The sequence below is a fragment of the Theropithecus gelada genome, chromosome X (genome assembly GCF_003255815.1).
Source record: "Theropithecus gelada isolate Dixy chromosome X, Tgel_1.0, whole genome shotgun sequence".
In the NCBI taxonomy this organism is placed as follows: domain Eukaryota; kingdom Metazoa; phylum Chordata; class Mammalia; order Primates; family Cercopithecidae; genus Theropithecus; species Theropithecus gelada.
Window position 1 is genome coordinate 133315262 of NC_037689.1, and position 27420 is coordinate 133342681.

The following is a 27420-nucleotide window of genomic DNA, read 5'->3' on the forward strand; positions in this document are numbered from 1 at the left end:
ACTAAAAATGGAGCTATCATATGATCCAGCAATCCCACTGCTGGGTATATACCCGAGAGAAAGGAAGTCAGTGTACTGAAAAGATATCTGCCCTCCCATGTTTGTTGCAGCACCATTCACAGTAGCCAAGATTTGGAAGCAACCTCAGTGTCCACTAACAGATGAATGGATAAAGAAAATGTGGCACATATACACAATGGAGTACTGTTCAGCAATGAAAATGAATGAGATTCAGTCATTTGCAATAACATGGATGGAACTGAAGGTCATTATGTTATGTGAAATAAGCCAGGCACAAAGAGACAGTCTTCGCATGTTCTCACTCATTGGTGGGAGTAAAAATGTTAAATAACTGAACTAATGGAGATAGAGAGTAGAATGATGGTTACCAGAGGCTGGGAAAGTTAGTGGGGGTGGGGGAAAGTGGGGATGACTAATAGGTAGAAAAATAGAATAAATAAGATGCAGTATTTCATAGCACAACAGAGTGACTATAGTCAGTAATAATTTAATCGTACATTTAAAAATAATGAAAAGTATATAACCAGATTGTCTGTAACACAAAAGATAAATGCTTGAGGTGATAGATACTCCATTTACCTTGATGTGTTTATTACACATTGTTGTCTGTATCACAGTATCTCATATACCCCAGAGGTGATCGACCAAATACAAAGAGTGTCAACTGAAGTAGAATGCACACCTCAGACTATGGTAAGAATGGAAGTCTCCATAGGCTTAAAAAAATGAGTTAGATTCAGATAACATTAACCTAAGTAACTGTGGAGACAGGCATAACTATGAGTGAGGGCCGGGGTTTGAGAAATTCATGAGACGGGCTGTTCCCCCACGCTCACCCCCAGTACTGTGTTGGGCCCAAGTGCTTAAAGAAATTGAACAGTTCCTATTTCTACCCACCTTACTGCTTCCTTGATGATGGATTCAAAATATTGTCCCTTGACTTCTATAGGTGCTTGCAGTCCTTCAAGATATTTAAAGATTTTTTCATGTTCTGAAGATGTTAAAAAAAACTTCAGTATTATAAAATATAAGGAAGAATAGAAGTGAATCTTGGTTAATCTATACCTCAGCAATCAGGTTTCATAGGCTAAATGTTTTAAATGCTTAAAGATACCTGCACATACGAAAACTAAATTTAAAAAAGACACCTGCATTTACATAGGAATGAAATTCTTTTAATCAAAACCAAGTAAGAAAATAAAAGAAAAGGTGTACCATATTTTAGTCAAAGAAGAGAGGACCCACCATAAATTATGAGCAAACTCAACTCTGGCAAAGAATGAGCCTCAGCAGATAACATGGATATCTTCTCAATCACAGAAAGAGAGACTTCCTAGAGATTTTTTTTTAAAAAACAGACTTTTTTTTTTTTTTTTTTTTTTTTTTTGAGATGCAGTCTTGCTCTGTCACCCAGGCTAGAGTGCATTGTTGCGATCTCGGCTCACTGCAACCTCCGCCTCCAGGGTTCAAGTGATTCTCCTGCTTGAGCCTCCCAAGTAGCTGGGATTAAAGATGTGTGCCACCACACCCAGCTAATTTTTTGTATTTTTAGTACAGATGGGGGTTTCACCATGTTGGTCAGGCTGGTCTCGAACTCCTGACCTCATGATTCACCCGCCTCAGCCTCCCAAGGTGCTGGGATTACAGATGTGAGCCACAGCGGCCAGCCCCAAACAGACATTCTTATACTACTTTCTTAGTTCAGAGTGTAGAATATCCTTCACTAATTTACCTTTTATTTCAGCACTAATATCTTTTTGGATTTTTGAAAAAGGGAGTATTTCTGTGACTTTTAAGTCATCTCCAAAGAATTTGCTGGTAATGATTCCTCCTACAGGTGCATCGCTACCAGGTTTCCACATAGGCGCATCTTCCTGAAACCAGTGAAGTCATCAATCCGACAATCCAATTAGCTGAGTGAAATACCATCTCCTGCTACAAGCTCTGTTGAAACAGATTTTGACAAAAAGCCATCAGTTGGAGTTTGACCACTTTATTTCCCCTCCACATAGACATCATGAATGACAGATCTGGAAACCAAACTGAGAAGCTGAGCTGTGAGATATGTGTGTTTCATCACCCCTACGGGTACATCTATGTGCTCCTCAGTTTCTAGGGAATTATTTATTTTATAATCGAGAGGACATACCACGGGGAAACACCAGGCCTGACGAACTGAGGCCAGGATACCTAATACAATAAAACCACCTCTTATTTTCTGACCCTATGAATACATATGGAAGCCAAGTAAAACAGCACAACTCTAACAAACACAGATCCCTGGTACTCATGGGTTAGTGTCAGCTTGCTCTGCTTTACTAGTTGAAAGCAGCAAGTCTCAGTTGACATCATGACTTCTCAAATTCACATACAACCTGTCATGCTTTACTAAGCTGGAAGCCAGATAACTTGGATACACCTCAAGCGGCCTCCTCTCTACATCAAATATATTCTGAGAAAATAGAGGCAGTCATTAATGCTGAAAGTTCTATAAGCACTCCATCACCAAAAATCCCTTTTAGTATATGATCTTCATCATCCTTCTTTTCTGCCTCAGAAAAGTGACTTTTTTCTCACTCCAGGCCTGTCACCTCTTTCATTTATTCATCATCTGCGGTAGGCAGCATGCCAGGAGCTGGGGATCAGCAGTAAGCAGCCAAGAGAGCAACGTTCCCTGCCCTTGTGGAGCTCACAACCTCATGGGGCAGTCAGACAGTACGTGCACAATGAGTAAATGAGCAAATGAGCAAATGAAACAAGCAGCGCTAGGCTGGTGTTGGGGAAGCCGTCCACGGGCCTGCAGGAGACAGCAGCAGAGGTTGCCTCAGGGGTTGCCACTGGTTGGACAGAGTCTTCTGAAGAGGTGCCATTGGGCAGGGCTTGGAGGAAGAAGCAGAGCCGCCTATGCAGAGGCAGACGGGGAGCTCTAGGCTGCGGTGAGGCCAACGGGTATGGGCTGGAGTGGGGATGGACCGGGCACTATGGGGTGAAGGAGAGAAGCAGAGAGAGCCAGGAGATGGATGGGGCCCCTGTTAGGAGAGGGTGATGGAGGCCAGGCCATGCAGAACCTCCCAGACTAAAGCGGGTTCACCATCTGTTCTGAGTGCTTAGGGGAGTTGAGAATGGGTTCTCACGACCAACATGACATTATGTGATTTACATGCTAACATGATGACCTGGCTGCAGGGTTGGAGGGTATGTGTTCGATGGGGGCAATAATGGGAAACACGGAGATATCACAGTAGCTCAGTGATTGATCATGGCTACTGTGATAGTAGTAGTAGAGTGGAAAAGAAGAGAGAGAAATGCTTGGATTCAGAAAATTTTTAAAATATATAGAGGAGACAAGAAAAAGAAAGGTAGAAAAAAGAATGCCTGTAATCCCAGCACTTTGGGAGGTTGAGGTGGGTGGATCACCTTAGGTGAGGAGTCTGAGATCAGACAGGCTGACATGTTGAAGCCCCATCTCTACTAAAAATGCAGAAATTAACTGGGCCTGGTGGCTGGTGCGTATAACCCCAGCTACTCTGGAGGTTGAGACAGGAGAATTGCTTGAACCCTGGAGACGGAGGTTGCAGTGACCCAAGATGGCCCACTGCACTCCAGCCTGGCCTACAAGAGAGAAACTCCATCTTAAAAAAAAAAAAAAAAAAAAAAAGATAAGGATTAAGGACAAGAAATTTTAAAAGAAGATTTTGGAAAATGAAAATCCTAGAAAATTTCCATGAAGGATCGAGTGAACAACTGTCAAATGCTGCTGAGAAATTAGTGGCAATGTCAGCCAAAACTGTTCACCTTGACTAGGACAGTTTCAGTGGAGAAGAAGAGGCAGGAGGCTGACTGCACTGGATAGATCATGAAGAGGAGGTGAGGACAGGCTTATTTACCCCTTTCCTCTGCCATGGCAGAGCCTTCAATAAGGCTATCTCTTGCTCCTTGTTTCCTTACCAACAGAGCCATCTTCTGCCTTTTCTGAGATGATGAACTATCAGATTCCTTGGGAGGTTTAAACACGTTTTGAGGTTCTGTAGCAACCTTCTCTGCTTTATCAGGCATTGTTTCTGGAAAAACATCAATGAACATATTCCACTTATAACAAAAATCTAACAATCACAAAATGGCAAACAGTCTGCATATGTGTATACAACCAAGAATGTGAATCATTAACTTGACATTTAATCATGAGCCAAAATACCAAGTCTCAGCAAACACTCTGTTCTCAGGAAAAGAAACCTAATTTTAATGCATGCTAAGTAAAAAAAAAAGAGAAGAAAAATGACAAAACGAAAACCAATCAGAATGCTTGTGGAATAAGCAGCTCTCATCAACCAAAAGTAGATAAAAATATTATTACCTCTTTGAAGATGGATAAACCAATGTGTATCAATCCTTGTTAGGAAAAATAATTCCTTTTCTTTGTCCTCATTCTAGGAGATTGATACAAACCTGATAACATTTGACAAGGATATTAAAGAAAAACTACAAGATCAAGCCAAAAATACAAGCCAAGATCACCCCTGAATTCAGACACAAAAGTTCTAAACTAAAGGTTACCAAATAAAATCCAATAATACTTAAAAGGGACTCCATCAGCCATGGTGGAGTATATTGCATAAAGGCAAGAACGATTTTAACATTTGAAATCAATCAATGTAATGCACCACATTAAAAACAACAAAGATACAGGGAAGCACCACATGATCATTATTATAGATGGGTGGATGTTTAAAATCTATTCATGATAAAAACGATCAGCATCTTAGAAAAAAGGGCAGTGCTGGACATGGTGGCTCATGCCTCTAATCCCAGCATTTTGGGAGGCCTAGGCAGGCAGATCACAAAGTCAGGAGATTGAGACCATTCTGGCTAAAATGGTGAAACCGTGTCTCTACTAAAAATACAAAACATTAGCTGGGCATGGAGGCATACACCTGTAGTCCCAGCTACTTGAGAGGCTGAGGCAGGGGAATCACTTCAACACAGGAAGCAGAGGTCGCAGTGAGTCAAGATCATGCCACTGCACTACAGCCTGGGTGACACAGCGAGACTCTGTCTCAAAAAAAAAAAAAAAAAAAGAAAGAAAGAAAAGAAAAGAAAAATGGGCTACTTTCTCATTCTGGTAAGCATATGTACAAAAAAAATAGTGAAAATAGTGAATGCCATAATTTATAGTGAAATATCAGTATTTTCTCCCTGAGTTGAAAGCAAGACAAAGATGTCCACTATCCATTCAACAATTAACTGGAGGTTCTAAAAGGTACAGTAGCATCAGGAAAATATAATAGGTTTAAAATTTGGAAAGAAATAAAACCTTCATTATTCACAGATGGCATTGTTCTGTACATAGAAAATGTAAAATAATAAAATCAAGTCACTAGATATAATAAAAACCAATGGTATTTCTTTATTATTAATAGCAACAAATAATTAGAATATGAAATTTCAAATGTCATAAAAAGTTAAAAAATCAAATACTTAGGAATAAATCTAATCAAGATGTGCTAGAGCACTACACAAAAATTATAAAACATCACTGAGAGAAATTCAAGACTGCAGTAAATGGAGAGAATATTCTTTCAATGGAATCTAAGACATTATTAAGAGACATTATAGTTAATTCTCTCAGAATGATCATAGCAATCATATTTAAAATTCCACCACGTTAACAAAATTTTTTCTGAAATTGACAGACAATTGTTTTAAGTATATGCAAATTGAAGATTTGGTAAAGCTAAGACAATCTCTAAGAAAAAGAACTAAGTTGGTAGATATACACCACTAAATATGAGATTTACTATAAAGGTAGAGTAATTAAAACAGTGTGGTATTGGAGCAATGACAGGCAAATACACCAACAACAGAGGACACAGAGGCCAGAAACAATCTGGAAATGGAAAATAGCTAGATTTACCACAGAAGAGCTCCTGTAAATCATTGTGGAAAGACTAGTGCTTTTAATAAATGCACTTCATAAATGTAGGGAAAATACAAACTTTGACTCTTACTCCATCCCACTTCAGAAAACGTTATTAAAGATAGTGAATCCAGTAAAAAATATCAGATATTAGCTTTACAGCTTTAGAATAGGCCAAGGTGTTTTTGATTAGGATAAAAAAGCTCTAACCATAAAGAGTACATTCTTTAATTAGACATAATTAAATGTAAAATTTCTATTTCTCAAAAGACATTTAAGAGAGTGGAAAAGCTGATCTTTGACAAACCTGAGAAAAACAAGAAATGGGGAAAGGATTCCCTATTTAATAAATGGTGCTGGGAAAATTGGCTAGCCATAAGTAGAAAGCTGAAACTGGATCCTTTCCTTACTCCTTATACGAAAATTAATTCAAGATGGATTAGAGACTTAAATGTTAGACCTAATACCATAAAAATCCTAGAGGAAAACCTAGGTAGTACCATTCAGGACATAGGCATGGGCAAAGACTTCATGTCTAAAACACCAAAAGCAACGGCAGCAAAAGCTAAAATTGACAAATGGGATCTAATTAAACTAAAGAGCTTCTGCACAGCAAAAGAAACTACCATCAGAGTGAACAGGCAACCTACAGAATGGGAGAAAATTTTTGCAATCTACTCATCTGACAAAGGGCTAATATCCAGAACCTACAAAGAACTCAAACAAATTTACAAGAAAAAAACAAACAACCCCATCAAAAAGTGGGCAAAGGATATGAACAGACATTTCTCAAAAGAAGACATTCATACAGCCAACAGACATATGAAAAAATGCTCATCATCACTGGCCATCAGAGAAATGCAAATCAAAACCACAATGAGATACCATCTCACACCAGTTAGAATGGCGATCATTAAAAAGTCAGGAAACAACAGGTGCTGGAGAGGATGTGGAGAAATAGGAACACTTTTACACTGTTGGTGGGATTGTAAACTAGTTCAACCATTATGGAAAACAGTATGGCGATTCCTCAAGGATCTAGAACTAGATGTACCATATGACCCAGCCATCCCATTACTGGGGATATACCCAAAGGATTATAAATTATGCTGCTATAAAGACACATGCACACGTATGTTTATTGCAGCACTATTCACAATAGCAAAGACTTGGAATCAACCCAAATGTCCATCAGTGACAGATTGGATTAAGAAAATGTGGCACATATACACCATGGAATACTATGCAGCCATAAAAAAGGATGAGTTTGTGTCCTTTGTAGGGACATGGATGCAGCTGGAAACCATCATTCTTAGCAAACTATCACAAGAACAGAAAACCAAACACCGCATGTTCTCACTCATAGGTGGGAACTGAACAATGAGATCACTTGGACTCAGGAAGGGGAACATCACACACCGGGGCCTATCATGGGGAGGGGGGAGGGATTGCATTGGGAGTTATACCTGATGTAAATGACGAGTTGATGGGTGAAGTAGACCAACATGGCACAAGTATACATATGTAACAAACCTGCACGTTATGCACATGTACCCTACAACTTAAAGTATAATAATAATAAATAAATTAAAAAAAAAAGAGAGTGGAAAAGCAAAGTATAGATGTAGATTACATATTATATAATGTATAGTATAGGTTATATATAAAAATATACATCAATCATATAAATATATTAATATATAAATATATATTAATATATAATTATATATAATTGTCAGATACATAAATATAATATATAATTATATATAATAAACCTAATATATAATATATTTATATTTATATAAATATATAATTATATATTATATGTAATTGTCAGATATATGAATATATATAATTATATATTATATGTATTATTTATATTATATATTATATATAATATTCATATATCTGGCAACAACTGAGTGGAATCCAGAGTATATCCAGAACTACAAATCAATTTTAAAAAACAAATATCGCAATAAAATTTGGGGGGAAAAGCTGAATATGCACTTCATAAGAGTCATACTCAAATATATCTTTAATAATCACATAAAATATACCCGGACTCTGACTTTACTCCATTCCATGAAAATTTATTTGAGGTGAATAGGAGATCTAGAAGAAAACTTAGAATATTATCGTCATGGCATTGGAGGAGACAAGGGTTTTCTCTTAAAATAATAGAAATTTCTAGCCATAAACAATAGTCTGATTAATAAGATTAAGAGAATCTGTTCATCTAAAACACATTATTGAGATAGTGTAAAAGCAAAACAGATTTGTACAAGACATTAAAATTGTATATGTATTTTCATATATGCCTGTGTGCATGTGTGTATAACTGAAACCCAGAATATATGTAAACTACAAATCCATTTTTAAAATACAAACACCTCAAAAAAATTTGGCAGAAAAGACCTGAAAAGGAACTTCCTAAAAGACATGGTTAAATGACCAATAAACACATAAAAAAGTGCTTCGAAAAAAATCAATAAATAGCTGGGCACGGTGGCTCACGCCTGTAATCCTAGCACTTTGGGAGGCCGAATTGGGCAGATCACTTGAGTCCTGGAGTTCGAGACCAGCCTGGGCAATTTGGGGAAACCTTGTTTCTACCAAAAAATACAAAGATTAGCCAGGCTTGGTGGCATGCGCTTGTTGTCCCAGCTACTGAGGCACGAGAATCGAGCGAGCCTGGGAGGTCGAGGTTGCAGTGAGCCAAGATCACGCCACTGCACTCCAGCCTGACCTCATCCCAAAAAACTATCAAAAAGCAATAAACAAACACTTTTTAAAACAAGTGCTCAATCTCATTAATCAGCACAAAATTGCAAGTGTAGACATAAGGAGAGATCACTGCACACCCACAGAATGACTGGAATGAAAGAATAATTGCACAGTGAGTTGTGTGCATGTGGTGAATCTGGAATCTTCACACATTTCTGGACCCCGATTCCTGCACAGACATCCGAGGCTGTGGCTGAAAGGTCAGATACAACCCTGGGAAAGAGGTCCCTCAGGACTGAGAACCAACCAAGGAAAAGCACTCAACCCCGGAGTGAGACAGAGTTCCCAAGGTCAGCTGGGCGCCCTCATGGCTGACACAGAGTTCCCCGAGTCCCACCACAGGCTCAGAGAATCCAAGGAACAGCAGCCCACTCCCCCGCGGCACCGGGAGACAGCACCCACAGATAATAATTTTAAAAACCCAGCACCAAGAGAAAGCGTCTGGTAAGCGTCCCCATCAAGGATAAGCAGAACCAAAGAAAAGCCAACACATCCTGAGAGCGAGCGACATCCAAGAACAAATGCGCCTCACGGCCGAAAACATCACCCAAGAAAGAGTCCCTCGCAGGCTGAGATAAAGCCCGCGACGGAGAGTGACCCCACAGGGTGGCGATCATGCCTCCAGGGCACAGCCACTACCACCCCGGTCTCTGAACATAGAGTCCCCAAGGCTGAGTCCCCCCTCAGGGCTGCGACCGAGCGGGGAAGAAACGAGAAACACTGCCACACCCGAGGCTGACACAGACAACCAAGGCAGGGTCCCCAACCCTGGGCTCAGGTTATTTCAGCAGGAAAACTCCCTTGCATCAATGAGGGAGCCCCCAAGAAATGCCCCCCCCCGGCCCCACAACATAGTCGAGATGGGATGCCTAAGGAAAACGCCCCCCACGGTTGACACAGGCGCCCATGGCAGTGTCCTTAGAGCGGAGCCACTTTCCCAGGGAGCCCTACCATACACCCGACAGAGAACACCTCAGAAAAGGCACTTTCTGAGGAAAATGGACAATTTCCGGGGAGAAATTAAAGCATCCAGGGAAAAACTGCCCCACTCACAGTCCTGAAGTTCTGACCTTGCCGGAGGAGCAGCGGCAGCACCTCACAAAATGGCAGTGAAGTTGTGGTGCTTCCCCACTGGTGGAACTTTCTAGAAACTTGCTCTCTGGGAGTTATGGGAAATGTGCCCCCTCGAACGCTTGGGAGTGATGCTTATGGGTAGGCGTCTCACCAGAAGCACCAATCCGGTATGGCTCAAGGGGGTGGAAAGAAGGGAAGCTGCCGGCCATGGCGTACCCTGCTCCAGCCTAACACTGGGAACCTGTGTGGGGCGCCAGAGTCCGGAAGAGAAGCTTCGCGCTCAGCAGGACCGTGGGTGCCAGCCAGACAACCAGGAAGCGCAGCCCTCCCCTTAGCTGACTCTGGTGCTCTCTTTAGGCGGTCTTCACTATCAACTGCACAGCGGACAGAGGCAGAGGAACGCAGAACCTTCTCACACAGCAGGATAAAAAGGTGAATTTGGAGCTGACATGCAAATATATCTTGTCATATATTTCTCTGGCTTTGATATCAGAGTAATATTGGCCTCACAGAATGAAGTAGTGTTCCTCCGCTATTTTTTGGAAGACATTGCTAAGTACTGGTATTATTTCTTCCTTAAATGTTTGTTAGAATTTACACGCGAAGCCATCTTGGCTTGCTTCGTATTTCTGGGGAGATTTTAAATTACTAATTAAATCCCTTTTCATGCTATAGTCCTAATTCGATTTTCTAATTACTAATTATTTATTTATTCATTTATTTTGAGACGGAGTTTCGCTCTTCTTGCCCGGGCTGGAGTGCAATGGCGTAATCTCCACTCACCACAACCTCCGCCTCCCGGGTTCAAGTGATTCTCCTGCCTCGGACTCCCGAGTAGCTGGGATTGCAGGCATGTGCCACCACGCCTGGCTAATTTTGTATTTTTAGTAGAGACGAAGTTCCTCCATGTTTGTCAGGCTAGTCTCAAACTCCCGACCTCAGGTGATCCACCCGCCTCGGCCTCCCAAAGTGCTGGAATTACAGGCGTGAGCAACTGTGCCCAGCCTGTTTCTTCTTGAGTCAGTAATTTGTCTTCTAGAAATTTTTCCATGTTATCTAAGTTGTTTAGTTTGTTGACGTAAAGTTGTTCAAAATGTATTCCTTTTAATTTCTATAAGGTCAGTATTAATAACCCCTCTATCATTTATGATTTTGATAATCGGTGTAGGCCTTTCTATTTTTCTTGGTCAGTCAAGCTAAAAGATTGTTAGATTTTTTTCACCTTTTCTGTGAACCAACTTTTGATTTCATTGATTTTTCTGTTTTTAATTTCATTGATTTTCTTCTACTCTAATTTTCATCATTCCCCTCCTTCTGCTTGCTTGTATTAAATACACCATTTTAAAACTTCAGGAATAACAAATGATTTGTTTCATAAAGGAAGATTTGAAACCTTAGACACGTAGAAATGCTTATGATATTGCAAGTAGCAGTCATTTCGACTAGTTAACCAGAAGGAAATTTGGTATGCTGAAACCAAACACGTTTTTTTTTGTGTGCCGGGCTTTTATTGATTTTGAAAGTATCAAGTCTAGTTTGTAGGAAGCTGTTTATTGCATGAGCAGTTAATTTTTTAATGTTTTAATATATAGAATGCCGATTTTCACTAAATCCCACAAGTTTTTTTTTTTTCCAAGCTTAAAGGAATGTATGTATTAACCAGCACATACACTATCCTCTTTGTGCTTTGTCTCTGTTAATCCTTATAAGAGCACCACGAGTTAGATACTGTTTTATGCCCTTTTTATGGAAATAGAATCTTAGAGTGTACATTTAAGTAGCTCTCCCAGGTATAACCAGTTGGAAAAGTGACGGAACCTAGGTCTCTCAGATTCCAGAGATTGCACACACAAATACTATATCACACTGCTTACTGCTGTGAGTTCAGCAGAGAATTCCTTGTTTACACAGAAATAACAAAACTGATAGTATCCAGGATAATTGGCAACAGTTCACAAACCCTTTTTACCCCCATTTTGGTGATTTTAAGTGAGGTCATCTGTCCACTAAATTAATCAGATCTTAGGCTGGTCACACTTCTGAAATTGTACACCAAGTTTGTATGTAAAGGTACTTTCCCAGGGAAAAATATCTGTAGATGTAATCAAATTATCAAAAGAGGGTTAGGCCCACTACCCAGCATTCCCTGGATGATAAGAGAATGCCATGGAGCCTATACCCTTCCAGTGGGAAGAATAGTGTCGATTTCTTTGTCATTTATGTTCTAGTTTTTAATCAGAGTGTTCTAGTCACACACACATAGTTAACTATGAGGAGTATCTGCGGATGCTGGTTCCTCCACTTCAAACGAGTCAGCCAACTCCAGCTGAAGAACTTTATACTTTGAACTATGTGTTTATAAATGATGGGCAGGTAGGATAACTAGGACAGTGTATGTGCTCATTAATACGTACTTCTCCTTTAAGCCTGAAAAAAAAAATGAACTTGTGGAATTCATTGAAAATTGACATTATAAATATTAAAGTTTTAATATTTAGAATTATAGATTTTTAGTTGGGATGGTGGTATGAGGAAGGTCAGCCAGTTCTCCAACTGTGGTGGAAGCATAAGGGAGTCGTTTAACCTAGTGGTGTGAACCTACAGGAAGTAGTGATGGTGGACTGATGGATAAAGGGAGATGATTCTAGATCACGGAACATGATATAGATTCTAGACATGAGATTCTAAACTCTGTTTGGTACCAAGGCGCATATTGCTAAGACAGTCTGTGATCATGTACTCTCAAGAGGATCATATATTTCAGCTGTGTAGTGCCAATTTATGTGCCAGTTATGTTCCAGTTATAAATCAAAATGTTCTAATAACACACATAGTTAGTCCTGAGGACTATCTGCAGATGCAGGCTTCTCCATTTCGAATGAGTCAACTAACTCCACCTGAAGAACTTCATACTGTTGCCTATGTGTTTACAAATGGTGGGCCGGTAAGATAAATCTATTTCTGCCCTAATTGTGACATTCTTGGTATAATTATTTTCTCATTGGAAACATGAATATAAACTATATGTATTAATTCTCTTGATTTAAAAGATACAATATGACACAGGAAAACTTATGTGAACATAAAATGGGAACTTTTTGATCCAAGAGTGGATTGATTGTACCAGGAACTGATGTTTTTAAATTAAATGGAATTTTATTTTATTATTTCTTTCTTTTTTTTTTCTTTGAGACGGAGTTTCGCTCTTGTTACCCAGACTGGAGTGAAATGGCACGATCTCGGCTCATCACAACCTCCCCCTCCCCCTCCCAGGTTCAAGTGATTGTCCTGCCTCAGCCTCTGAGTAGCTGGGATTACAGGCATACGCTACCACACCCGGCTAATTTTTTGTATTTTTAGTAGAGACAGAGTTTCTCCATGTTGGTCAGGCTGGTCTCGAACTCCTGACCTCAGGTGATCCACCCACCTTGCCTCCCAGAGTGCTGGGATTACAGGCATGAGCCTTCGCGCCTGGCCAAACTGATGTTTTTAATTATCACATTGAATGGTCATAGTTGTTCTGCGGATGTGTATTACTATTTACCGTTTAATAAGAAATCAAGGCTGACAGTGGTCAAAAGGCTTGCCCCACGTGACACATGATAGGAGATACAGCCAAGGTTTGAACGCATATCTTTCTCACTCCAGAGTCTATATTCTTTCCCACTCCCCGCAATAACTACTTTAGTATCAAGATTGCATTCTATAGTCTCTGTTTCCGTTATCCAAGTCACTAGTGCTCTGTCTAAAACAATGACTAAGTATTTCTCGTGGAATATGAAGCACTAGGTGATGTTGCCATGATTGGATTGTCCTAATGGAGATCTTAATGTGTTGTGTATGAGAGAGACATACTAACTTCACTATTAAAACATGAAGACAAAGGGAATTGCATCTGCACTCGTGGAAAAGACCGTTGGTATAAGGACGCAAATAGACAATAACCTCTTCTGTAACAAAACCAGACTAAAGTAATTCTCCCACATTTCCCAAACTCCTCAATTAGGCTTTTCCTTAATTTTCTGTGCCTTTATTTTCTCTTTTTTAACAATAGACATAAGAATCACACCTCACTCATAGGGATTGGTCAAGGATTGAGTTAATACATGTAAAGCATTTAGAACAGTACCTGGAGGGTAGTAAATGTTCAGTGAAAATGTTTTCACACATTCTCCACTCCGCTTTTACAGGAAATGAAAATGGTTTGGAAAAATTTTTAATCAAAATTATATATTTCGGTATAATTTAATGAAAATTATACCGAAATATATAATTTCATTAAATATGCAGGAGCATACTCTTTCTTTTTTCAACTTTTATTTTAAGTCCTGGGGTATGTGCAGGATATGCAGGTTTGTAACATAGGTAAACGTGTGGCATGGTGGTTTGCTGCACTTATGAACCGATCACCTTGGTATTAAGCCCAGCACCCAGTAGCTATTTTTCCTGATGCACTCCGTCCCCCCACTCCTCCCCCGACAGGCCCCAGTGTGTGTTGCCCTGCCCGACGTGTCTATGTGTTCTCATCATTCAGCTCCCACTTGTAAGTAAGAACATGTGCTGTTTGGTTTTCTTTTCTTGCGTTAGTTTGCTGACGATAACGGCTTCTAGCTCCATCTATATTTCTGCAAAGGACATGATCTCATTCCTTTTTATGGCTGCATAGTATTCTGTGGTGTATATGTACTACATTTTCTTTATCCAGTTTATGATTGATGGGCATTTGGGTTGATTCCACATCTTTGCTATTGTGGATAGTGCTGCAATGAACATACTTGTGCATACTTTATAATAGAATGAGTTTTATTTCTCCTGGTATATACCCAGTAATAGGATTACTGGATCAAATGATATTTCTGCCTCTAAATCTTTCAGGAATCACCACACTGTCATCCACATAGTTGAAGTAATTTACACTCCCACCAACAGTATAAAAGCAGTCCTTTTTCTCCACAACTTTGCCAGCATCTGTAGTTTTTTGACGTTTTAGTAATTGCCATTCTGACCGGCATGAGATGTTATCTCATTGTGGTTTCGAGTTGCATTTCTCTAATGATCAGTGATGTTGCACTTTTTTTCATGTTTGTTGCCTGCGTAAATATCTTCTTTTGAGACGTGTCTGTTCATGTCCTTTGCCCACTTTTTAATGTGGTTGTTTGGTTTTCTTTTGTAAATTAGTTTAAGTTTCTTGTAGACTCTGGATAGTAGACCTTTGTCAGATGGACAGATTGCAAAAGTTTTCTCCCATTCTGTAGGCTCTTCACTCTGATGATAGTTCATTTTGCTATGCATATGCTCTTTAGTTTAATTAGATCCCATTCGTCAATTTTTGCTTTTGTTGCCATGGCTTTTGGTATTTTTGTCATGAAATCTTTGCCCGTGCCTATGTCCTGAATAATATTGTCTATATTTTTTTTTCTAGGGTTTTTATAGTTTGGGGTTTTACTTTAAGTCTTTAATCCATCTTGAGTAAATTTTTGTATAAGGTGTAAGGAAGGGGCCCAGTTTCAATTTTTGCATACAGCTAGCCAGTTCTCCCAGCATCATTAATTAAACAGGGAATCCTGTCCCCATTGCTTGTTTTTGTCAGGTTTGTCAAAGATCAGATGATTATCGCTGTGTAATCTTATTTCTAAGTTCTCTATTCTGTTCCATTGGTCCATGTATCTGTTTTTCTACCAGTACCATGCTGTTTTGGTTACTGTAGCCCCATAGTATAGTTCGAAGTTACGTAGTGTGATGCCTCCAGCTTTGTTCTTATTGCTTAGGATTGTCTTAGCTATTCTGGCTCTTTTTTCGTTCCATATGAATTCTTAAAAAGCTCCTTCTAACTTGGTGAAGAATGTCCTTGATAGTTTAATGGGAATAGCATTGAATATCTAAATTGCTTTGGGCAATATGGCCATTTTCACAATATTGATTCTTCCTATCCATGAGCATGGAATGTTTGTCCATTTGTTTGTTTACTCTCTGATTCCTTGAGCAGTGGTTTATAGTTCTCTCTGAAGAGGTCCTTCACTTCCCTTGTTAGCCATATTCCTAGGTACTTTATTCTTTTTATAGGAATTGTGAATGGGAGTTCATTCATGATTTGTCTCTCTGCTTGCCTGTTTTTGGTGCAGAGGAATGCTAGCAATTTTTGCACATGAATTTTGTATCCTGAGACTTTGCTGGAGTTGCTTATCAGCTTAAGAAGCTTTTGGGCTGAGACAATGGGATTTTCTAGATATAGGGTCATGTCATCTGCAAACAAAGGTAATTTGACTTCCTGTCCCTCTTTTTGAATACCCTTTATTTCTTTGTCTTGCCTGATTGCCCTGGACAGAGCGTGCAATACTATGTTGAATAGGAGAGGTGAGGGAGGGCATCCTTGTTTTGTGCCAGTTTCAACGGGAATGCTTCCAGGTTTTTCCCATTCAGTATGACATTGACTGTGGGTTTGTCATATATGGCTCTTATTATATTGAGGTATGTTCCTTCAATACCTGGTTTATTGAGAGCTTTTAATGTAAGGGGATGCTGAGGTTTATCAAAGATCTTTTCTGCATCTATTGAGATAAGCATGTGGTTTTTGTCTTTAGTTCTGTTTATGTGATGAATTACATTCATTGATTTGCCTATTTTGAAACTACCTTGCATCCCGGGTATGAAGCCAACTTGCTCATGGGGGATAAGCTTTTTGATGTGCTGCTGGATTCAGTTTTCCGGTATTTTATTGAGGATTTTGCATCGATGTTCATCAGGAATACTGGCCTGAAGTTTTTATTTGTTGTATCTCTGCCACGTTTTGGTATCAGGGCGATGCTGGTCTCATAAAATGAGTTAGGTAGGAGTCCTTCCTTTTTAATTTTTTGGCATAGTTTCAGTAGTAATATTACCAGCTCTTCTTGGTACCTCTGGTATCAGGAGCGTATTCTTCGGTTATCCTTTGATGAAAACAGCTTTTAGTTAATATACTATACCCTTCAATTTCACGTTTTATCTACCACTAACCTTGCAAAGCACGCCCTACCCCTACCTGAGTCCAAGATCAACATATTGGAATCTCCATAAGGTTGGAGGTGGGAAAATTTACCTTTTCAAACTATCCTACCCTTCACTATCTTTATGTATTATCTAATAAAGTATTAATCAGTATTTGCTAATACATAACTTTAAAGCACTAAAAGAGGCCAGGCGCGGTGGCTCACACCTGTAATCCCAGCACTTTGGGAGGCCGAGGCGGGAGGATCATAAGGTCAGGACATCGAGACCATCCTGGCTAACATGGTGAAACCCCGTCTCTACTAAAAATACAAAATATTAGCCGGGCGTGGTGGCAGGCACCTGTAGTGAGCCGAGATCGCGCCACTGCAATACAGCCTGGGCGACAGAGCGAGACTCTGTCTCATAAAAAGAAAGGCAGTAAAAGATAAAATAAGGTATTTATTTTTTCTTTCCTCCCCTAACAAGTGCTGAGACAAAATGATGTGTACTTCATGACAGAGAGAACCATATGTTTATTCCTTTGTATGATGAAAGCCACTCATTCCCCAAGCATTCTGATTTATCATGACTGGACCATGTTTGACTTTGGATAACACCTTGTATTTTACCTTCCCTTGTTTCACTGAGACTAGATTAAAATTAGCTTGCCTTTTCTAAGAGCATTGTGTGTGTTCAGTGATGAGAAATCTTTGACCTATGACTAAAACTTACATTAATGATATAAATGCATGACTGTGTATGCATATGAAGGCTATGACTTTGCAATGGTTGGATTTGTCTTTAATGGAATATGTTCACTGATGTTTTTCAGCAAATGAGGAATGATGAAGTAAATCCGGTTGCAAAAGGACATCAAAGCAAAAAGAAACATTCCAGAAAATCTAAGAGACACTCTTCATCTAAGAGAAGGAAGAGTATGTCCCTGTGGTTAGACAAACAGGAAGGTGAGGGGGAATCCAATCTTTGGGCCTCAACCATGTCAAAGGACATTTGTCCTTGAGGGATCAACAGATATGAGCACATTTACAAGTGGAAGGGCAAGGTTCTAATTAGGTGCAACAATTTGGAGTTGCTGCAAGCATTAGATGAATGAAGGAGGTTCCTGAGGCAGAAGGAGATGGTGGGCTCAACAAGAGTTTGGGTCTACTCACTTTCTGCCTGTCCTCACACTCCGCTCTAACCCAGTGCAGTCTGGCTTCTTAATGTACTCCAATGAAACTACTATCATCAAGGTCACCAGTGTTTGCTGCATTTTGGCATTAATGTCTCAGCAGCATGCAACACAGTTGTTTACTTCCTCCTGCACGGAAAGTTTCTTGGGTCCCCAGACACCTGGATTTGTTACCCTGTTACTAGAGACTCATTTTCCTTCTCTTTTTTGTTTTTCTCCTCTGCCTTCCCACCTCTAAATATTTCAGAGCCACAAAGCTTGATCCTAGGGTCTCTTCTCTTCAATATAGTATCTCTTAAGGTAATGCCATGCTGTCTTAGAATTTTAAATGATTCACACTAAAAGAACTCTCACCATTATACTTCTACACTACAACTTGTTCCTGAAATCCAGACTCAAATACAACTACTCGCATGATATCTCTACTGGCTGTCTAATAGGCATCTAAAATTCAACTCCCTCTACATGCTCAAATTTCTGACCTCCCTCTCTCCAAAAATACTATACTTTTAGCCTTCACTATTTCAGTTAAAGACACTATCCATTGGGTGAAACATCCACAAAGGTGTAACAACCAGCTGTTCACAGGTATGGGGAACTGAGGAGTGCTGGTTTTCATAGTTTGCAGCTATCCATAGTGCAAGTAATCCCACCATGGCCTAGTTCAAGCTGTCAACATAAGGTCACTGAACCAGATTCAGGAAGAGTTGGCAGCACTCGGCTCTCACAGTCAGTTTCCTAACATCTCCTGAATACCCCTGGTGTACTTTCACTTAGTAGTTCAAGTCAAAATACTTAAAGTCACTTATGAGTTATCTTATGATTCTTTTATTGCTCTCTCATTTCCCATCTCTTAGCAAGTCCAGCAGTCAATGCCCAGTATAAATTCTGCATCCAACCGTTTCTCTCTATGCCTCCAGTGCACACTGCCGTGATCTCTGTCCAGGCTAGTACAATATCTTCTTAGCTCTGTGTTTCTAATCTTCACTCATCTATCGCATACTCTCTAACCTTGTGGCTAGATAATTATGTCAGCACGTAAATCACATCATGCCATGTCCCTTCTGAAAACCCATCTTCAACTCTCCTAAGCACTCAGAACAGACCCTGAACTGACTTTGGTCTGCAAGCCTCTGCATGGCCTGGCCTCTGTCACCCTCTCCTAACACAGGTCCCATCCATTTCCTCCTGGCTCTCTCTGCCTCTGTCCTTCAGCTCTGTAGTGCCCTGTCCATCCCCACTCCATCCCTACCCTTGGCCTCACCGCAGCCTGGAACTCTCCCTCTGCCTCTGCACAGGAGGCTCTGCTTCTTCCGCTAAGCCCTGCCCAGTGGCACCTCTTCAGAAGGCCCTGCCAAACCAGCCACAGCCCCTGGGGCTCTCTCTGCTGCTCTCTCCCACGGACCTGTGGACTGCTTTTCCAAACCAGCCCAATGCTGCTTGTTTCATTTGCTCTTTGTGCATGTACTGTCTGACTGCCCCATGAGGATGTGAGCTCCACAAGGGCAGGGAACATTGCTCTCTGGGGTGTTTACTGCTGATCCCCAGCTCCTGGCATGCTGCCTGCCACAGATGATGAATAAATGAAAGAGACATCAGACCTGGAGTGAAAAGAAAGTCACTTTTTCTAGACAAAAGGGCAGGATCTATAGAATCATATAAAACCGCAGATGTGTGAGGATGGAGTAGAGATAAGAGTGTTCAACTCCAATAGCCACGTCTATTTTCTCAGAATATTTGGGGTAGAAAGGAAGCAGGTTAAGGAGGGTCACTTAGTCTGGCTTCCTGCTGCACACAGCATGGTATTTATAGGTGAACTATACAAATAATATCAAGTGAGAATTGTAAAGGGCAGATAGATGATACAAAATAATGAATACAAAAACCTGTGAATGTTTATTCTGCTGTCGTACTTCTTTACTGCATGTATTCATTACGCCAAGAGGTAAAAAGGTAGTTTTATCGTATTATCTGACCTGATCTCTGTTCGCAAGATCGGAGATTTCCACGTGGTAAATCTGTTTCATGAAATAAATAATTCTTTAGAAACTGATGAATACATAGCTGTCCCTCTGGAGGAGGATGGGACAAAACACACCTATCTTGCAGCTCAACCTCTTCATTTGGTTTCCAGATGCTAGCGTCACTCACAATGTCCATGAAGAGAAGATAAAAAATGGCCAACCAGCACACAATAATGTCATTGCAACTGTTCCAACAGCGCTTATTAATATGGCAGCAGCTGGAATTTCATCCATGAGTACCAGGGACCAGTGTAAGTTTGCTCACTTGTTATACTGTCCTACGAGGATTCTACTATGCACCATATATGCATAGTGTCATGAGGGAAGAAGGTAATTTTGTTGTATTATCTTTTCTGGCCTCAATTTTAGGGTTCTCAGATTGCTACCTGGTATATCCTCCTTCTTTGTGACATACTGAGCATCAGTGGGGTTTGCCTGTGCAGTTGACATAATGCACTTACCTCACAGCTCAACCACTTCATTTCGTTTCCAGATGCTGCAGTCACTCACAACATCCATGAAGAGAAGATAAATAACAGCCAACCAGCAACTAATAACATCTTGTCAACTGCTCCACCATGGCTTGGTGCTATGGCAGCAGCAGGAATTTCGTCTACGAGTATGAGAGATCTGTGTATGTCTGCTTATTAATTGTACTGTCCTACTTGGTTTCCATAAGCAGGCATATTTTCATGAATTATAGAAGGTGGTTTTGTTGTATATTCTTTCTTAGCCTCAATTTGAGGGGTATCAGATGGCCACCTGGGATATCCTCCCCTGCTTTTTTAGATAATTTCCTAGAAACTGCACAAAGAGGGATATACCTGTGGGGTTGGCATAATGCACTTACTTCATAGCTAAACCTCTTCCCTTGGTTTCCAGATGCTGCAGTCACTCACAACGTCCATGAAGAGAGGATAAATAACAGCCAACCAGCAGCTGATAACATCTTGTCAACTGCTCCACCATGGCTTGGTGCTATGGCAGCAGCAGGAATTTCGTCCACAAGTACGAGAGATCTGTGTATGTCTGCTTATTAATTGTACTGTCCTACTTGGTTTCCATAAGCAGGCATATTTTCATGAATTATAGAAGGTGGTTTTGTTGTATATTCTTTCCTAGCCTCAATTTGAGGGGTATCAGATGGCCACCTGGGATATCCTCCCCTGATTTTTCAGATAATTTCCTAGAAACTGCACAAAGAGGGATATACCTGTGGGGTTGACATAATGCACTTACCTCACAGCTCAACCTCTTCACTTGGTTTCCACACGCTACCGTCAATCACAATGTCCATGAGGAGGGGATGGAAAATGGTCAACCCCAACGAGACAATGTCGTGTCAAATGTTCTATCAGGGCTTATTAATATGACAGGAGCTGGTATTCCAGCGAGGAGTACCAGGGATCTGTGTATGTTTGTTTATTAGTTGTAGTGTCCTTGGTTTCCATATGTATGCGTAGTGTCATGAAGGGAAGAAGGTGGTTTTGTTGAATAATTTTTCCTGACCTCAACTTGAGTGGACTCAAATCATTATATGATGTATTCTCCTGCATTATGGGATAATTTCCTAGAAATTTAGCATCAGTGGGATATACTGGTGAGATTGTCATAATGCACATACCTCACAACTCAACCTGTTCTGTCAGTTTCCCGATGCTACCATCACTCACAACATCTGTGAAGAGAGGATGGAAAATGGCCAATCCCAAACTGATAAAGTCTTCTCAACTGTTTCCCCATGGCTTGTTCATATGGCTGCAGCTGGTATTCCATCCATGAGTACCAGAGATCTGTGTATGTCCGCTAATAGTTGTACTGTCATACTTGTTTTCCATAGGCATGCGTATTTTCATGAAGGGTAGAAGTTGCTTTTGTTGTATATACTTTCCTGGTCTCAATTGGTGGAGTCTCAGATGGCCATCTGGCATATCCTCCCCTGATTTCCTAGATAATTTCCTAGAAAGTGAACATCAGAGGGATATACCTGTTGGGCTGACATAGTGGACTTACCTCACAGTTCAAATTATTCGTTTGGTTTCCAGATTCAACTGTTCCTCACACTATCTGTGAATAGAAGATAAAAAATGAACAAATAGCACCTGATAAATTCTTGTCTACTATTACAGCGGGGCTTATGAATTTCACATGGGCTGGTATTTCACTCATGAGTACCAGGGATCAGTGTATGTTTACTAGTTGTACTATCCTACTTGTTTTTCATACACATGCAGTGTCATGCAGAGAAGAAGGTGGTTTTGTTTTATTATCTTTTCTGGCCTAAAACCATGGGGTCTCAAATCACAACCTGATATGTCCTCCTGGTTTATGGGTGGGATAATTTCCTAGCAACTGAGCATCAGAGGGACATACCTGTGGCACTTACCTCACAACTTGAACTGTTCATTTGGTTTCCAGATTCTACCGTCACTCACAATATCCGTGAAGAGAGAATGGAAAATGGTCAACCCCAACCTGATAACATCTTGTCAACTGGTCCCATAGGACTTATTAATATGGCAGCAACTCCTATTCCAGCCACGAGTGCCAGAGATCTCTGTATGTCCACTTATAAGTTGTACTGTCCTACTTGGTTTTCATATGCATACATGGTGCCATGAAGGGAGTAAGGTGGTTTTGTTGTGTTATCGTTTCTGGCGTAAATCTGAGGAGTCTCACATCACCACCTGATATATCCTACTGTTTTATGAAATAATTTCATAGAAACTGAGCACCAGAGGGATATACTTGTGAGTTGGCATAATGCACTTACCTCACAACTCAACCTCTTCCTTTGGTTTCCAGATGCTACAGTCACTCACAATGGCCGTGAACAGAAGATGGAAAGTGTCCAACCAGCACCTGATAACGTGTTGTTGACTCTTCGACCACAGCTTATTAATATGGCAGCCACTGGTATTTCAACCATGAGTACCAGGGATCCGTGTAAGTTTGTTCATTTGTATTACTGTCCTACTTGGTTTCCACGTGCATGCACAGTGTCAAAAATCATACAAGGTGGTTTTGTTGTATTGTCTTTCCTGGCTTTCAGCGGTCTCATATGGCAACCTTATATATCCTCCTGTTTATGAGATAATTTCCTAGAAAGTGAGCATCAGAGAGATATACCTGTGTGGTTACCATAACACACTTAACTAACAGCTCAGCCTCTTCATTTGGCTTCCAGATGCTACCATCACTTACAATGTCCCCAAGGAGAAAATGGAAAAGAGCCAACCCCAACCTGATAACGTCTTGTCAACTGCTTCCACAGGGCTTATTAATGTGGCAGGAGCTTGTGGTTTTATTGTATTGTCTTTTGTAGGTGAAGTTGTGGGGTCTCAGATCACTGCCTGGTATATCCTCCTGCTTTACGTGATAAATTCCTAAAAACTGAGCATCAGAGGGATATATACATGTGTGGTTGGCATAATGCACTTACCTCACAGCTCGACCTCTTTATTTGGTTTCCAGATGCTACTGTCAATCACCATGTCCATGAAGCAAGGATGGAAAATGGCCAACCACAACAGGATAACGTCTTGTCAAATGTTCTATCTGGGTTTATTAATGTGGCAGGAGCTAGTATTCCGGCAATGAGTTCCAGGGATCTGTGGTGTATGTGTGTTTTTTACTTATACCGTCCTTCTTGATTTTCATATGCATGCATAGTGTCATCAAGGGAAGAAGGTGGTTTTGCGGTATTACCTTTGCTTGCCTCAATTTCAGGGGTCTCTGATTGCCACCTGGTATATCCTCCTGCTTTATGGGATAATGTCCTAGAAACTGAGCATCAGTAGGATATCCCTGTGGGGTTGTCATTATGCACTTACCTCACAGCTCGACCTCTTCATTTTGTTTCCAGATGTCACCGCCACTCACAATGTCCATGAAGCGAAGATGAAAAATGACCAACAGGCACCTGATAACTCCTTGTCAGCAGTTCCACCAGGGTGTACTAATCTGTCAGGAGCTGATATTTCATCCAGGAGCACCAGGGGTCTGTGTATGTTTGTGTATTGGTTGTACTGTCCTGCTTGGTTTCCATATCCCTGCATAGTGTCCTGCAGGGAAGAAGGTGGTTTTGTTGTATTATCTTACTTGAACTTAGTTTGAGGGGTCTCGGATCGCTACCTGGTATATCCTCTTGCTTCATGAGATGACTTCCTAGAAACCGGGCATCAGAGGGATATACTGTGGGGGTGACATAATGCACTTACCTCACAGCTCAACTTTTTCATTTGGATTCCAGATTCTACTGTCATTCACGATATCCAGGAGGAGGAAATGGAAAATGGTCAAATCCCTCCTGATGGCCTCCTGTCAAATTCTGATTCACCAGAGCTTATAAATATGACAGGACATCGTATGCCACCCGAGGCATCGGATTCTTTCTCTTACGACTTCACAAGTCTCAGCAAAGATGAGCTGGTTTACAAACCTGATAGTAATGAATTTGCTGTAGGCATCAAAAACTACAGTGTCTCTGCAGGTGACCCACCAGTCACAGCAATGTCTTCAGTGGAAACTGTGCCAAATACACTACAGATATCTCCTGCCATGGCAAAGAAAATTAATGATGATATAAAATATCAATTAATGAAAGAAGTTCGAAGGTTTGGGCAAAGTAAGTAATGCAAGAATGTCTTATCAGTGAAAGCATGAGAAGTCTCTCATTCTATGATTTAGAACAGAAGTCAGCTGCCTCTTGAGCTCATTGTTTGGCTGAATTGGATCTGTATATAATTTAGCATGGCTTCACTTAATTTTCACTGGAAATTGCTAATATGTCTGCTTAAGTGTTTTGTTTTTCACAATAGTTCCTTAGTAATATACAGATGTTGTGATTTAAGCATTCAAAACACAAACACTATGTAACATTTTAGCCCATGAAAAATGTATACTGTGGTAGTGGATGCACTAAGATTGAGGTATATTTCATGTTCGTAATTGTAGAAATACTAATTTTTAAAATATCTTCAGATTATGAAAGAATTTTCATTTTGCTTGAAGAGGTACAAGGATCTATGAAGGTCAAGAGACAATTTGTTGAATTTACCATCAAGGAAGCAGCAAGGTGAGTGCAAAAAGGAACTCTGCTATTTTAAGCATTTGTGCCCAATTTGGGACAGGGGCAGGGACAAATCATGTTTGTTCCTCCTAATCTCTGGCTCTCAATCATAGTTCATGCTATTTCCACAGGCATTTAGGTTGATATTATCTTATTCTAACACTTTCTTCCAATGCCAGGGGGCCTTCCAAATTTATCAAAATCTGGGAGTGTGCATGGACCCTCAGTTGACTCACTTTGTATTTTTCTAGTTTGTATCTTTCCATGAGGATGCATTTTCTATTTGCATGTAGATGGTAAACTCTATTTTGTATCCACTCTACCTCTTACATCTCATAGATCCTGTAGATATCATCTGGTGAATGGAATTCCTCTTTAATTTCAGGTTTAAAAAAGTTGTCTTAATTCAGCAACTTGAGAAGGTGCTTAAAGAAATAGATTCCCACTGCCATCTCAGAAAAGTTAAGCACATGAGAAAAAAATAATTGTGTTAGTGCAAAGACCAAGGAGAAACAAGAACATATGCTGTAGGATGGAACAGGTTATTGCTGAAGCTCTCTATAATTCTGAAGTGATTTCCCTTCCAAAAGCTACGAAAAAGGGAGCTGTTTAAATTTAATAAATCACTGTTAGTAAAAGCTGCACTTTTCTTGTTTGTTGGTTTCTTCTTCCACTTGAGGAGGTATATGAGTTAATAACTCACCAAGGTATTTAGTATTACAGTTCTGGTTTCTGCAGCAGCTCACATTGCTATAACTGGTATTTATAACTGCCTTCTTTCACTACCTATTTCTCATTCCCTTTGCCCTGAGGTAGCATGTCAGCCTGTCATGGTGCTTGGCCTGGCAGGATGACTCAAACCTTCATTACTGAACATTCTGGACCATTCGATATCCTGCCTGGATTGGGTTGCTGTAATTTTCCATTAAGTGCAATCAAAAAACATGGGAGGGGCAGGGAGCAGTGGCACACTCCTGTAATCCCAACACTTTGGGAGACCGAGGCAGGCGAATCACGAGGTCACGAGTTCAGGACCAGCCTGGCCAGCATGGTGAAACCCTGTCTCTACTAAAAATACAAAAGAGTAGCCAGGCATGGTGGCCCGTGGTTGTAATCCCAGCTACTCAGGAGGCTGAGGCAGGAGGATTGCTTGAACCTGGGAGGTGGAGGTTACAGTGAGCCGAGATCACGCCACTGCACTCCAGCCTGGGTGGCACAGTGAGACTCCATCTCAAAACAAACAAACAAACAACAAAAAAAGGGAGGTCTAAGAAGCTCTCTAGACATGTCAGACATACTCTCTTTTAGCCCCTGTGCAATTCATCCCCCTTTCATTATCAAGTTCATCACCCCCAACCAGTAGATGACCCCCTCCTTTGACTCTAGATGGAAATTGATGAAGAGACCAAAATGGCCAGCTGACAGTATCTATCTGTTCTCAATGGAATTACTGTTATGTCCCTTGGCGAAAGCATTTCTTCCTTTGGAACTAAGACTTCTAGTTCAGCAGAGCCTCAAGTCAGAAAAATAAGAAGCATTTTTGCTAGTCAACCACTGGGGTGAAAAGTGAGTAGAGACACTCCCAATTGTACTTCTTGATTCTAGGACCCATGAATCCTGACTATGGGAGAGAAAGCAAACTATGTTGGATGCAGATAAACAGCAAACACTTCTTCCTAAAAGTAATTTCTCAGACCTGCAAGGTATTGCCACCTAGCTAGTACTATAACTGAGTTCCACAAGGCCATTCCACTGTTCTGTTGATCCAGTCACTTTAAGATAATGGGGGGCACTTTGGGAGGCTGATGTGGAGTTCCAGACAAGGTGGGAAAAACACTACTATCTCTTAAAAAAATGATGGGGGATAGGGGCATATACATAATAAGACCAGTGAATTTCTGTGAGCATGGGCCCATTGCTGCACTTTTAATTTTCTGTGAAGAGAGTGCCTTTTTTCGAGGTGATGCTGTGTGGAATACCATGATGGTAAATAAGGCATTTTTCTAAGTGCACAAATGTTGCTTTTCTCAGAGTACTGTGGGTGGGAAGGAAGATCCATAATCAGAATAAGTGTCTATTTGAGTAAGAACACAGCCCTGCCCCTTCCATAGTGGAAGTGGTCCAATGTAATTATCTGCCATCTGGTAGCTGGCTGATCACTCTGCAGGCAGGTGTCATATAAGAGGCTCAGTGTTGCTCTCTGTTTCTGGCAGATTGTACACTCAGCAATGACTGTGGTGCAGCTAAAACCAAGTTCTTGTCACACGACCAGGAAAGATTAGGTTCGCAGACACATTGAAGGGTGAGGAGCGGAATTTATTGGTTGAAAAGGAAAAATAGGAAGGAAAAAATATCTCTCAGCAAAGCAGGA

At 40.6% G+C, this 27420-nt stretch overlaps 2 protein-coding genes across 3 annotated transcripts in view; one reads left to right on the forward strand and one right to left on the reverse strand.

Annotated features, from left to right (window-relative positions):
• CT45A10 (cancer/testis antigen family 45 member A10) overlaps positions 1-27420 on the reverse strand; it is a 73934-nt gene that overhangs the window by 13372 nt on the left and 33142 nt on the right. The gene's annotated exons all lie outside the window — the stretch shown is intronic.
• Positions 12654-25692, forward strand: LOC112615609 (putative SAGE1-like protein). The gene is given in 11 exon segments (XM_025372411.1): positions 12654-12740; positions 17595-17727; positions 20861-20955; positions 21628-21775; positions 22024-22164; positions 22397-22537; positions 22784-22924; positions 23844-23984; positions 24231-24605; positions 24962-25055; positions 25435-25692. Coding segments are annotated over 11 exon segments (1596 nt in total). The 3' UTR covers positions 25535-25692.